Source organism: Narcine bancroftii, chromosome 5 (assembly GCF_036971445.1).
Source record: "Narcine bancroftii isolate sNarBan1 chromosome 5, sNarBan1.hap1, whole genome shotgun sequence".
Classification (NCBI taxonomy): domain Eukaryota; kingdom Metazoa; phylum Chordata; class Chondrichthyes; order Torpediniformes; family Narcinidae; genus Narcine; species Narcine bancroftii.
This window is the reverse complement of record NC_091473.1, coordinates 85,890,001-85,904,677: the sequence shown is the minus strand read 5'-3', so window position 1 is coordinate 85,904,677 and position 14,677 is coordinate 85,890,001. Positions and strand designations below refer to the sequence as shown.

General features: G+C 39.1%; 1 protein-coding gene across 4 annotated transcripts in view; it reads right to left on the bottom strand.

The window, feature by feature from the left end:
- Positions 1-14,677, bottom strand: part of dhx9 (DEAH (Asp-Glu-Ala-His) box helicase 9) — a 134,513-nt gene that overhangs the window by 36,142 nt on the left and 83,694 nt on the right. For all 4 annotated transcript variants that reach the window (XM_069938191.1, XM_069938193.1, XM_069938192.1 and 1 more), the window contains 6 exons: positions 10,522-10,625; positions 9,654-9,867; positions 6,897-6,991; positions 6,446-6,519; positions 4,738-4,890; positions 4,341-4,501 (listed from right to left, as the gene is read on the bottom strand). In XM_069938191.1, the coding sequence (XP_069794292.1) occupies positions 4,341-4,501; positions 4,738-4,890; positions 6,446-6,519; positions 6,897-6,991; positions 9,654-9,867; positions 10,522-10,625 (801 nt within the window). The remainder of the gene's footprint in view (positions 1-4,340; positions 4,502-4,737; positions 4,891-6,445; positions 6,520-6,896; positions 6,992-9,653; positions 9,868-10,521; positions 10,626-14,677) is intronic.

The following is a 14,677-nucleotide window of genomic DNA, read 5'->3' as shown; positions in this document are numbered from 1 at the left end:
CAACTGAGTGGGAAAGCGCATCAGCCATTACATTGTCTTTTCCAGAAATGTGCCTTATTCTAGTAGAGCTTTCCAAAATGAAGGATAACTGCCGCTGTTGTCGAGCTGATCAGGGCTCCGAAACCTTTGAAAACGTGAAGGTCTCTTTTATTTTGGGAATTTTTTCCGTCATATCTCTCATCACCGTTTCAACACTTATGAATCAGTTACTCAAACTTTCCATTTTTTCCCAGGATGATACTCAATTCTTATCCCGACTCCCAAGTTCTACCTGGTTCTGCCAATCCCATCGCCATTTTTGCATCGCTCCCTTTCGAACTTTCACTCAATGTTCCCAGATGAATAGGAGCTTCTTCAGCGTTTGTTCTTGGCTGCCTTGGCTTCTTTGTACTAGCTTTATCCATTTTTGATGAATACAGTCTATTTAACACTCTTTACAGAGAGCTCATCCACAACATGTCTGCCTTGGTCCTTCGCATGGCCATGCCCCCCACCTTGTGATTCTTTCACCAGTACTCGAAAGACAGACAAAACCCGGCTTTCAAGCTTTGTGTAAAAGGGGCTAGCTACTCTTTCAAGAAGAACTAATATTGAGCATCAGATATGCCCCATCAGGATATTTTTGATTCATTAAGATTACATTCATTCTTCTAAACTATAAAGAAAACAGCTGTTGTGACATTACACCACCCTCATCCCAAGAATTAAAGTGCAGTAAAAACCCATTTTACGGAATTCAAGCAATCGGCAGCCTCAAGCAACCACACAAACTAAAATTGAGGAAAATAAATAGGTAAAAAATTGGCATGCCCGCCATTAGTTCGCCAATCAAGCAACACAATCTCAATCAGAAAATACACTAATCCAGTATCTACTAATTGCCATAGGTGCCGGATACCAGGGGTTTTTACTGCAGTGAATTGGTGTTGTGACCAAACTAATATGTCACGTTCCAGATGTAAGCTTTCCAACACCCTGTATAAAAACAATACTTCTCGGTCCCCTTACTCCAAACTACTTGGAATGAAAATGCCATTTGCTGCATCTACACACTAATTGTTTGTGTTTTATACACAATAACATTTGTATCCCTCTGAACTCCACTTATTTGCAGTCTCTCTCTATTTCAATAATGGTATCCCTTTGCCAAGTTTTTAACCTTTGCTTTCCAGCTCTTTTTATTCTTTTACAGAATCCAAATATCCTCATAGTAGAATGCCTCCCAATCTTTTTTTTGTAACACCAACAAAAATAGGGTTCCAACCACCCAATCCTAATGCTGGCAGCTCTGTACAGATTTTGAACAGCCTGCTAAAGGAGTTTTTATTTAAAATCCTGCAACTGTGGAGTCTGTGCCCAAGATGGCAGTGCCTATGCTTGGCAGCCATGAGGGTTTGGAGACTCCAGGGGTACCAGTGTAGGGCATCAAGAGAACTCCCTTGTTGAGGAGAAGCAGAGAAGATGATCCTACAGGACGGTGACCATGGGAGTGGACCAGCAAGGGGGTCAGCAGCTAAAGGACACTATATAGGTGACCAGGGAGCACACCAGTGAGGGGCTCAACAGTTGAAGGACCCACACAGGCAGCAAGCTGTCAAGGGACTCACTGAATCAGGATTCTTGAGGGTGCTGAAGGCAAAAAAAGGGCTCCCAGTGGGCCTTGTGCGCTAAGGCTTCCTGATCATGTCGGAGCTTTGGATCTGGAGATCGGGTTGCTAATGGATCGAACAGGCGTTTGCGCAGTTGTAAAGGCTGTGGAAGCAGTGGAGACAAATCCATTGACGCTCAGTGTCTCTGAAGGAAATCTCTTTTGCTACTCTTTCTTTCCTACTGTCAGGGGCAGTGGGTAATACTACTGTCGACTCTTTGTCTGCCTTATGGCAGGCAGACTTAAATTTTGCATAAAATTAGTTTCTGTATTTTTACACGAGAATAAAAGAATCTTAAAATACCTTCCTCTGAGTTATGATCAAGAACTGGTCTTTGTGGTATTCTAAAATTTACATCCATTGGCCTGGAAAAGATCTTGACTCTGTTCCCTCAATACAATAAGATCGAATGAAGATCTACCGGGACCAATGCCTGAAGAGGGTGCACAAAATCAGTGAACCGATGCGGACTCGAAAGGCCAACATGGCCTGTTTTCGCTCCATAAATGGTTATATGGTATGGTTATATGGTCTTGTGCACCAGCCTTTTATGGTGAACCTGATCAAATGCCTTCTTAAAAAATCCAAAAACATCTAAAAGTTTCTCTCCATTGATTACTTGCAACATCCTCAGTGAATCCCAGTAAATTAATCAAACATATATTTATTTTCATAAAAACATCCTGCCATGGTTTGATTGCCTTAAGCTTCTTTAAATGAATAGCTAGTTTCTTTCAGAACTTTACCAGCAGATATTAAGCAAATTTTCATGCAGTTTCTTTCTTTAACAAGGCCAACATATTCAGTTTTCTTATGCACTGAAATGCTCCCAGAAATAAATGTATATTGAAATTTAGATCCCACATCCTTTTAGCCATATTCTTCCAAACCCTTGGAATAATGCAGCCCCACGTTTTCCAGTATCTTGAACTGCATGACAGGATTTAGATTCATGGAGATACAATAGAAAAGCAGACCCTTCAGCATATCTAATCAATGCTGAAAATGAAGCACTTATTTTTGCATTAATTCTGCCCTCAACCAGCCACCTCCCATTTCAAAGATTCTACCATTTATCTGCACACTATGGGCAATTTATTGGCCAATTAACCCAACCACCCTTGACTATGAACATGGGTTGTTGCAAGTTTTTTCACTGTAATTGAAACCAACCCATCGTTTAACTGTGGGACTTTTCCAGTATCTTCCATGATGAAGACTGATACAAAGCATTGGTTTAAATTATATGCCCTTTCCTGTTTTCCTGTAATTAATTCCCTAGCGATCTCACACTTATGTAAGCTACCTTCTTTTTCCTCACATGCCCAGAGCAGCATATATTGATGTGACTGCCAGTTTTCTCTTGCAATCATTTTCTCCCTATTTTGTCTTTTACTGCTGGTTGTTGAAAAAAAAATATCACGAATCTTGTGGTCTATCAAGCCATTTTACATTCTCTCATTTTTGATTTAATATTTTCCTTGTCCTCCTAAGTTAACCACGGGTGTTTCATCTTTCTAATTGCATCTTCATTCTAATTAGTGATATATAAATTTGAAATATGAATTATGGTAAAAGGCTGAATGAAGATTTAAATCAGCACTAAGCACTAAGATTAATCCAAATGCATCATTAATATAGCATTTCAGTGCCTCCTTAATATTGATTCTCTGAAATCCTAATTTATCCAAATTTAAGAGGATTTCCAAAATAAATCAGAAATCCTCATGTATCTGAAATTTTTTTGGGAGCTGAACTGACCTCACGGGTTGAAAAAAAATTCACAGCATAACTAATGACGATTGTCCTCATTTCAGGTAACTCCCTCCTCTCTCTACATTTCTTCTTTACCTTTCCCTATCGACTTTTCTCTCCAACACTCAAACTGCACGCCACTGTATCCCAGCTGCAAGCAGTCAAAAGAATCCCTTGTCCCCGGTGTCATCGAAGAGAGCAGCCTCCTGGCCAGGAGCAGTACCTCGGACCCAGTAGCGTTTCCTCCCCTCCCATTGCTCCCTCTTCAGCACACCAGAGGCCTACTCCGAACCTTTCCCTCAGCTTACTACCGCACACACACACTGGACTCCCTGGTCTGCTTGCACGGTAGGCCTAGGGGAGGATGTAGAGTCAGGACTCAGGCGTTGAGAGCTCCGGTGACCAGGGAGACAGGAGCCTGCCAACTCACAAGTGAGTGTTCCACCAGCCTGGGAAGCAGCAGTAGTGGGGACATGTTAGGCTGCAATGTTGGGAGGTCTCAGTGATCAGCCACAGCATTGCGGCCAGCATTTTTTTGGTGAGAATAAAACATTATTTTAATGCCACATTGTTAGACTTCCAGGAGTTTTTGTTTAAACATTGACACAAGTAATTTGCTGTTGCTACTGGGCGGCTTTTAAAAAATGACCAGTTATCCAAAAACAAAATTTATCCGACATAGGCCTGGTCCCATTTCAGATAACCGGAGTTGTACTGTACTTACGATTTAAAATAGAATGGAATCTAATGACACAAACCACAACGGGAGTGCCTATATCTTAATTTGTTTCTTGAATTTCCTATTCAAAGTTGCACAATTTTTTACATGAAACATCAATAAGTTATGGTTTAGTTTCACCCTTTTGGGACTTTATAGTTTATCTTTTTTTTAAAAAACATATGTACAACAGTTTATTTTTTAAAAACAGGACTCACCTCGCAAAGTGTGTTCTGCCTCAATAACTGCATCCAGTGGGGGAGGTTCAATAGCTTTCGCCAAGAATGGTCCAATTCCTCCCAGACGAAGAAGTTTGATGCTGAGAGCGACTTCATGAAGAGGTGTGCGGAATATCTCTGGAGTCATGTGGGTTTCAAGTCTGAGTAGATGGAGTTAAATTGTCAATAAAATACTACCAGAACCCAACTCCATCCAGAAATCTATCTTCTTTCATAACGATCTATAATTCTGCAAATGTGGCTAATTTCAACCAATTTATAACTTGACTATAAATCTATTGAAACTGACAGTTCAGTGATCTTCACGGAGAGACAAATTATATACAAATGTATCTGCTTATGATGGACTTTAAAAGGACAATTATTTTATTCATACCTCTCAAATCGTGCTCTGCTACAAAGGTGGAAGCAGAAGCCAGGACAGACACGACCTGCCCTACCCCGTCGCTGCTCCAGATTGGTCTTAGAAGCCCACACTGTGGCGTAGTTGGTCATGTTGTTGTGAGATGTAAACAACTTCATTTTCTGTCTGAAAAATACATTCGAATAAACTAGGCAATAGACCTAAACATGAATTTGGAATAAAGTCTCTCTGAAGTCAGATTTCTTGAACTTCAAATGTTTCTATTGCAATGGGATGCACAGTGAAGTCTAAGCCAGGAGTCAGAAACATCAGGAACATGGATCAGGAGTGCTCCCTGAGCCAGGATCATGGACTTGATGCATGGCCGGAGCCAGGGATTTGAATGCATGGGCCAGATGCGTGACTAGAGCTGGCGATTGGGAAGCTTACCCAGGGGCATAACTTGTACAGAATGCAGTGGGAATAGGGGTTAATATAGGCCTGATGTGGGAGGTTCAAATGCAGGTCAGGGGTTGAGAACATAGTGCAGTTGTGTGGGTTGTTTGCTCACAACTGTGGACCAAGAATGAAGACAGGTATATGCTCGGATTGGAAGTCGTTGACGGAATAAGAGGTGTGGAAGGAGGCAAGGGTGACTGGGCCCACGTGTTGTCCGTGTATTTGTCTGCAAGATATTAAGCTGCACATGGCACTTGTGGATCTACCCAACCTTATCTGTGTGCATTACTTGCCATGCTGAATTCACATCTTAGACTTCTTTGCCACTGCATCAAGGCCTTACTCTATGAAACCCACTTGGTAGCCAGTGTGCAATAGCTATCTCACAAAAATAAATCATTCACACTCAACTACCCCTCCAGAAAAAAGTTCAGATAATGGAATGTTAGGATTCTCAAAGACAGTGCTAACCACAAAGCTGAAGACCATTCTCTATTTCTTTCCTCATCTCAGAAATCACAAAATCAGAGTGAAAGCAAGCCATCCTCAAGGGATTTCTAAAGATTAACATTACAGACCCAAGCTCCAGCACAAAGTCTTCAAGTGACAGTACAGCATGCTCTTTATTCTCATCCTAATTCATTCAACATGACAATAATGGTTGGAAGGAGTAGCAAATCGAAGACACAAGAAGCTGGAATTTGGAACAAGAAACTGGATGAAGAGGCAGCTTATGTAGAAAGAAATGGAGAGTCGATGTTTTAGGCTGAAACCACACATGCATCAAAAATGCAGTGATGGAGGTTTTGGGAGCAGACCAGGAGACATCTCAGACAAAGTCAACAAGCAAGACACAGTTCAAACAGAAGTACAAAGAAAGATCAGTGGGTATGAAGCAAAGGCAATATAATTTTAAAATGTTGGGGTTCATACTGGACATCGCTAACAGCAGGAAAGAAAGTCATTGAATCCAGTAGAGCATCATCTCATTCTTGTGACTCATCCTGACCAGAGTGGGATGAAGAGGGTATGGTCAGGTTGAGATGAGGTTTTTAGAATGTTATATGATTTTCCAAAGCAGTAAAAGGTATTGATGGAAGGAAGTGGATTTATGTGATGCACTGAGCCACATTCACAACCTCCAGTTCTTGCAGTCTTGGGTGAAACAGTTCCTAAATCATACAGTGATGCACCCAGATAGGATGTTATCAATGGTTCACCTGTAGAAATTAACATGGTCAGCACATGGCTTAAAAAGCAATGTATTTCATAAATCACTTACTTGCATGAATCAATGACATAAACCACATCATTTATGGTAATACTGGTTTCTGCAATGTTTGTGGCCAAAATGACCTAGTGGTAAAGAATTAAAACAGAGATGATTGTTCATGTACTTCATTATTAAATAAAATTCCACATTGCTTAATATTTTTTCAAGTATACAAATAAAGCTTCACCTGTAATGTAGATTTTTGCCAATACAATTTGCCCTGGCTCATCACAAAACAGAAATAGTGTTTGTGTGTAATGAGTAGGCTTCTGCTTTTCCCCCTTCCCCCACCTCATCACCTATCCTTCCTCTCCTCTATTCCCCCCCACCATGATTCAAGGTTCTTTCCCCCAAATTAACAATTGTAGTCCAAATCTAATATTGATTAATTAACGGTAGATTAAATGTATTTTCTATTTTAAATTCACAATCGGATGTAAATTATAATTTACTATCAAACCTTTCTGACACCTTGTGGTACAGGATCAAACACCCTACGCTGTTCTTCCCTTGGAATTTGCGAATGTAACGGCAGAATTCTGTATTTGTGACTTCCTGTTAAGTAGAAAAAGATTTTAATAAAATATACTGTATAATAAGAAGTATTTTATTGAACCAAGTTTAAAAGGAATTATTCTATAAAAGTCTGGTAACATTTTTACAATATTAACATTAAGATTTTGTAGTGTACATAGAGTTTAAATATTCAGCCAATAATTGGTGGCCAAAAGTTTCAATTTGGAAACGTACTTAATGTTCAGTTTTGCTTTACTTTGTGATCTTATTCCAGAGAAGTTTTTAGGGGCATCATTTCCACAGTAAGCTATATATTGAAATTATTCTTGAAATATATTCTCAACTATATCAATAACTACCAGTACAGTACAATAATTATTCTTAGCACTGATTGATCACAAATTCAAGACAACAGAATAAAACCTCTGCTTTTATTTCACACTTTTCTAGATTTGATATCGAAATGAATACAGCTAATATATTTTGCTTTAAAAAAATAAGGAAATATGTCAAAAAGTTGGAAATGATGTAAAAGACATTCATCAGGATATTACTAATGCTTGAGGGTTTAAGATGCTCAATATATTGTGTTTTGATTCCCTGCAACACAGGAGACTGAGGAATGACCTTAGAGATACTGTAGACAAAATGAAGGGGCATGGATAAAGTCAATGGCTAGTCTTTATCCAAGTATCAATTAGTCTAGTATAGGTTCAAAGTGAGAAGGAAGAAATTTATGAGGGAAACACGAAAGACTGCAGATACTGTGATTGTGGTAAAAAAAATCCCAAAATGTTGGGAGGAACTCAGCCAGTCTTTCAGTGTCTAAAGAAAAGAAGGCACAGTTGGTGTAATGGTTAGCGTAACACCTTTACAGCACCAGCAATTGGGACCAAACCTGGGTTCGAATCCCATGCTGTCTGAAAGGAGTTTGTATGTTCTCCTTGTGTCTGCATGGGTTTTCTCCGGGAGCCCCTATTTTTTTTTCCCCACCGTTCAAAAAAAAGTACCAGGGATGTAGGTGTATGGGGTATAAAATGGGTGGCATGGACTCGTGGGCCAAAATGGCCTGTTACCCTGCTGTATGTCTAAATTAAAAATTTTAAAGTAAAAAAAAATATATATTGTCGATGGTTTGGCCTTGAGCCCTTCCTCAAGGAGTAAGTAGAATGAGCTAAAAGCTCATTCAGACAATGCTGGCTGGGGGAGGAATCCAGACCAACAAAAGGTGGTAATTGGATATGATAAGTGAGAATTTATTATATCTGTGCGAAAGAAAACAAGAAAAAGGGAGTTGGGGAAGGTGGCGGGGAAGAAGTGAGGGGAGGGGGTGTTTAATGAAAGCCAGAGAAGTTGATATTAATGCTATCTGGTTGGAGGGTGTCCAGTCAGAAGATAAAGTGCTGTTCCTCCAATTTGCAGGTGGTCTCAGTCTGACGGTGCATGAGACCATGTCAGCAAGGAAATGGGATTGGGAATTGAAATGGGTGGCCACTGGGAGATCCATGCTTTTGCAGGCCAGATGGGAAACTAGATGAAGCCATTAGAGGAAGCTATAATAAAGAGGTAAAATTTTGATATTCAAAAGTAATTTGAACAGATATGTGGATCAAAAGGACTCCCAAATGCAGGAATATAGGACAATCTCAAAATGCCAACTTCATCAGCATGGACAAATTGAACTGAAGGATCTGTTACATGTAATGACTCCTTAACCTATTTTACATCAAGTTGGTACATTGGTGTATTGGTTATGGTATTAAACAATCAAATTACACAAACAGATTATCTCAACTCTTGATCTGCATAACTCAGTGACTCCCACATCAAGAAACACAAAAAAATTTAAAATTATTCAACATTCTATTAAATTGTGGATATGGGGGAGGTGGGCAATGACGTTCTCTCTTCCATTAGTAAAATGGAAGATCATGTGCAAATTTTCATTAATTTTGAGACGTGGCACAGTAACAGGACTTTCCAGCCCACGAGTCTGCACCGCCCAAACACACCAATAAATCTATCAACTCCCATGAATGAGAGGAGAAAACAGGAGCTTCCCAGAGCAAATCCAAAAGGTCATGGGGAGAACACACAAACTCTTTATAGTGCCAGATATGAACTGGATCGTTGGCGCTATAGTAACATTTTGCTCACCACTGTGCTAATCTGCTTCCCATGTTTATCTGAGGTACCATGGACAAATTAGTAGCAGCGCTCCGATTTAAGGTGGTGAGCTATGATCCAGAATTTTTATCCCAAGCACTTATCTAGCTGGAAGAATGCAGGTGGTAGGCCATCAGTTAAACTGTTTTATTTTAAAATGTGATGCAACTTGTGGGAAATTGCCGTGCAGAAATTAGCTTCTGAATTTCCTACAACAGTTCAATACAACCAACCAAATACTCTTTGAAAGTACTTTGGAACATTCCGAGTCAATGACTCGTACTTTGAAATGTTATTTACTTTAACTGCTCTGGATCAAAGCGACATTACTTCTCAGAAATGTTATTGAAAACGTATCTTTAACACGGCAGTGAGCGCAATGCCTTTACAGCGCCAGAGATAGAGACTGGAGTTTGAATCCCGCGCTGTAAGGAATTTGCACATTCTATATTTCATAAAAGTTGGAATGAGAATGAAAAACATTATTTAGAGATCAGCAAATAAACTAGAACGTATAAATAAAGCTAATACAAACCAAAGTAAGAATTCATTTCCAGATGTCTTTGCATGGCAAAGATCAAGTTCCACCCAGGCAAGAAAACAAGAATTGCCCCATCTACACCCAATGTTTCAATATGCTTGAGTAATGCTTCCATCAGTTCAAATGGGGTCTCCTTTTCACTCATCTGTGACATAGAACGTTTGGTTTCTGGCTGATAATCATCACCACAAATGTTGTTGCAATTAACCTGTTACAATGCAAACATAATGAAAATTTTAGCAAAGTTGATTGCAAAATGATTGAATATTCATTATTTAAGGCCAACATTCTGCTATCTGTTTATGTCATTGATACACTGCATCTCAAAGTAAAATCCCCATCACCTATATTTTTCCCATTAAATTCATCTCTTTTTTGCTGTTTTCACAGCAATATAATTCACAATTATAATGAACTCAGGGGCTTTTTGTTTTTTTAATCCCAAAATCTACCTTGCTCTGACATGAATACTTGAGAACTTGCTGTGCTCAGCAGAGCTATAGCCTTTTTACTGTTGTCTCTCCTCTGAGGTCAGATATTCATTAGACAATTTAACTGAATCTTCAGATAGTCCAACCTGCTGTATACAATATTGAGAGCTACATAGCTTGAGGGCTCACCTGATACTCATGGCAAGTAAGCTTATTTAGATAGACAAATCAAAAATGTAATATCCCAAATATACAAAGCCTGCTATCCTGAAATTTGGTTTTAATCTTGTTAATTTTTCCCCCCCCAATCTTAATAAGAAGAATACAAATCTATTTACTTCTTTCTGACTAAATGCTGATTTAGAAAACATCGATGGAGGTTGATCTTCATGGTTTAAATATCTACAAATAAATTTCAGATCTGTTTTTACCTCCTCATCCTCACCACCGCCTTCCTCATCTTTGTCCTTTTTCTTCTTGTCTCTTGGAGGAGGAACAAACTGAGTCATCTGGATACAGTCTTCTAAGAAATATTCTGGAATAATCCACAAAGGTATTTGAAGTACCAAATTTATTGAGGCAGAAGAAAAAAAGTTGCATAATAATTTAGAATCCAACAAGATAGGCAATAGAGTTTACCAATGGTAAAAATTTGTAAATTTAATCCTTTCAGTTGACCAAATTCAAATACAGATAATTCTCATTCTTTTTTTTCCAATATTCTGAAAATAACTTTCCACAAAAAAGTTGTATGGTCTCATTCTTAATAATAAAAATCTGAACACACATCAAAACCTTAAAAAAAATGGCTATTTTCTTTTACAAAAAGCACTGAACTACTGAAGAGTTAGGGAAAGGAGTGTTGAGTAGGTCTGCACAACTTTATATTAAAAAGTATAACCATTGAAGTTTTTTTGAGGATTGGATCTTTGGATTTTTTGAAGGCTTTCCACAAAAGTCCGACACAGAAGGGAGGTCAGCAATATTAAAGCACATGGAATCAAGGATTACATTCTGACATGGATTGAGAAATGATGATCGCAAAAATAGAGAGATCCTTCTCAAGTTGGCCATCTTTGTCTAATGGAATATCAACCTATTCACAATATGTATTGACAATTTGGAAAAAGTTTCATATTTCCTTTCCAAGCACGAAGGTATGGAAGAAGATCTAAAAGAGTTAAGTGAGTGGACCTGATGGAAGATGATGTAGGATTATGAATGGGCATCCACTTTGGTGAACAGAACAGAATATTTGTTAAATGCCGATGTTCAAAGGATCCTGGGTACTTTTACCCAGATGTCACCAAAAGACAACAAGCAAATGATTTAAAGAGCAAATGGTACATTAGCCTTTATAATGTGAAAGATAATGTTTCCCCTGGCTAAGCAGGATTGAGATGAAGAAAAATTCGTTCACTCAAACCTTTGAAAGTCTCTACCCCAGTGGATAGTGGTGGCTCATTCACTTATCCATTCAAAAGAGATTGCTATATTTCTGGATGTCATGCAAATCAAGCAATGTGATGATATTGCAAAAAGAAAAGAACGCAATAAACCACGAGCTTGATTAATGATGGAGCCGACTTGAAGCATTTGAAAAAATTCTAATGGAGGCCACATGCTTCCTCTGACTATTACTTCTGCAAAGGAGCACAAGATGTATTCAGCTCGACTGAACTAGGGAATGATGCAAATATGCATAGTAGACTGGGATATGGTGTAGGTTTGCAGCTCAAACCTCAGAAACAGGTCCAGAGAAGCTAGTTACCATCTCAACATCCAATGGAAACATAGATACAGTATAATCCCTGTTATCTGGGATTCAAGCAACCGGCAAAAAAAAATCTATGAAAATAAATAAATAAGAATAATACAAATGTAAATAAAAGTTTAAAATTATAAATGCCCTCTGAAATAACACATCAACCTTTGGTGAAGGTGGGAGCAAATATTCAGCCAGCAGAGAGCTTTGATCATGCTTTGCTCGTAGCAGCTACTTGAGTAAAGTTGTGTTTGAATAAAATGACGTCGCCCAGGATGAAGAGCTGGTTGATGCTAAGTGTTGTTGGGGTGACCTCCTTAAAGTGTCTCCTTGCCCCTGCTTAGTAAGTCTTTATCTTTATTGGTATATTATTAATTATATTAGTAAAGCTTCATCAGTAAATGGGAGAGGAGTGGTTAATTGTCTCTTGATGCTATTGTTCGTCATTTGGGTGGCTCTATGGAGGAGGAGAAACCTATAGATGCAGCAACAGTTAATTTTTTTTCAAAGAATGTGACTGAAAAGAATATAAAATTCTTTAAGGTTTAGGTTTATATATTAATGCAAGTGAAGTTTGTTCAGTGCAAGTACAGTATCGTATTTTTGTCTTTTTAACTGTTTATTTTTATCAAACATCTACCAATCCCCTTAGGTGCCAAATACTAGGTGTTTTACTGTAATAAGAACAGGAATTGGCCTTTCAGACTCAAGGGGCAAAATGAATTACTCATACACTTACTCCTTAAAATCACAACCAATCTGAACCTGATCCAAGGACTAGGAATTTGTTCAAGATCCAACCTAACAAATCAGATACATGTAGCAACTTATGTAACTATAACGAATTACATTTTTTTTAATTTTTTTTATTTTTTATTTTTCACACCATAAATCACATTAGCCATGATATACACTTTTTCTTTTTCACACATATACAGTGACTTTTTCTCCCCCACCCTCCCTCCTCCCAAGCCACCCCCCCACACCCCCCTCTCATCCATTTTAGGTATACAATCTAGGTTGCATTAAACCAGTCAGACAATGTTGTCATTCAACAAAAATACACCAGAAATTCTACTGAGTCCATTCTTTTCTTTCCTTCTCCTTCCATCAACTTAGGTAATGTTTGTCCCCGGTAGGTTTTCGCTATTGTATTTAATGTAAGGCTCCCATACTTGTTTGAATATTTCAATATTATTTCTTAAACTATATGTTATTTTTTCTAATGGAATACATTTATTCATTTCTATATACCATTGTTGTATTTTCAAATTATCTTCCAATTTCCAGGTTGACATAATACATTTTTTTGCTACGGCTAGGGCTATCTTAACAAATCTTTTTTGTGCATCCTCCAAATCAATACCAAATTCTTTGTTTTTTATGTTACTTAGGAGAAAGATCTCTGGATTCTTTGGTATATTGTTTTCTGTTATTTTATTTAATATCTGATTGAGATCATCCCAAAATTTTTCTACTCTCTCACATGTCCAGATTGCATGAATTGTTGTTCCCATTTCTTTTTTACATCGAAAACATCTATCAGATACTGTTGGGTCCCATTTATTTAACTTTTGCGGTGTAATGTATAGTCAGTGTAACCAATTATATTGTATCATACGTAGCCTTGTATTTATTGTATTTCTCATCGTTCCAGAACATAATTTCTCCCATGTTTCCTTTTTTATCTTTATATTTAAATCTTGTTCCCATTTTTGTTTAGCTTTACCATTTGTTTCTCAAAAATCCAGAATAACTATAAAATAAGTGGTCAGCTAATCTTTCAGATGTTATTCTTCAGAACTGATACATGAAAATATCTCTTCTTCTTTGGCTTGGCTTCGCGGACGAAGATTTATGGAGGGGGTAAAAAGTCCACGTCAGCTGCAGGCTCGTTTGTGGCTGACAAGTCCGATGCGGGACAGGCAGACACGATTGCAGCGGTTGCAGGGGAAAATTGGTTGGTTGGGGTTGGGTGTTGGGTTTTTCCTCCTTTGCCTTTTGTCAGTGAGGTGGGCTCTGCGGTCTTCTTCAAAGGAGGTTGCTGCCCGCCAAACTGTGAGGCGCCAAGATGCACGGTTTGAGGCGTTATCAGCCCACTGGCGGTGGTCAATGTGGCAGGCACCAAGAGATTTCTTTAGGCAGTCCTTGTACCTTTTCTTTGGTGCACCTCTGTCACGGTGGCCAGTGGAGAGGTCGCCATATAACACGATCTTGGGAAGGCGATGGTCCTCCATTCTGGAGACATGACCCATCCAGCGCAGCTGGATCTTCAGCAGCGTGGACTCGATGCTGTCGACCTCTGCCATCTCGAGTACTTCGACGTTAGGGATGTAAGCGCTCCAATGGATGTTGAGGATGGAGCGGAGACAACGCTGGTGGAAGCGTTCTAGGAGCCGTAGGTGGTGCCGGTAGAGGACCCATGATTCGGAGCCGAACAGGAGTGTGGGTATGACAACGGCTCTGTATACGCTTATCTTTGTGAGGTTTTTCAGTTGGTTGTTTTTCCAGACTCTTTTGTGTAGTCTTCCAAAGGCGCTATTTGCCTTGGCGAGTCTGTTGTCTATCTCATTGTCGATCCTTGCATCTGATGAAATGGTGCAGCCGAGATAGGTAAACTGGTTGACCGTTTTGAGTTTTGTGTGCCCGATGGAGATGTGGGGGGGCTGGTAATCATGGTGGGGAGCTGGCTGATGGAGGACCTCAGTTTTCTTCAGGCTGACTTCCAGGCCAAACATTTTGGCAGTTTCCGCAAAGCAGGACGTCAAGCGCTGAAGAGCTGGCTCTGAATGGGCAACTAAAGCGGCATCGTCTGCAAAGAG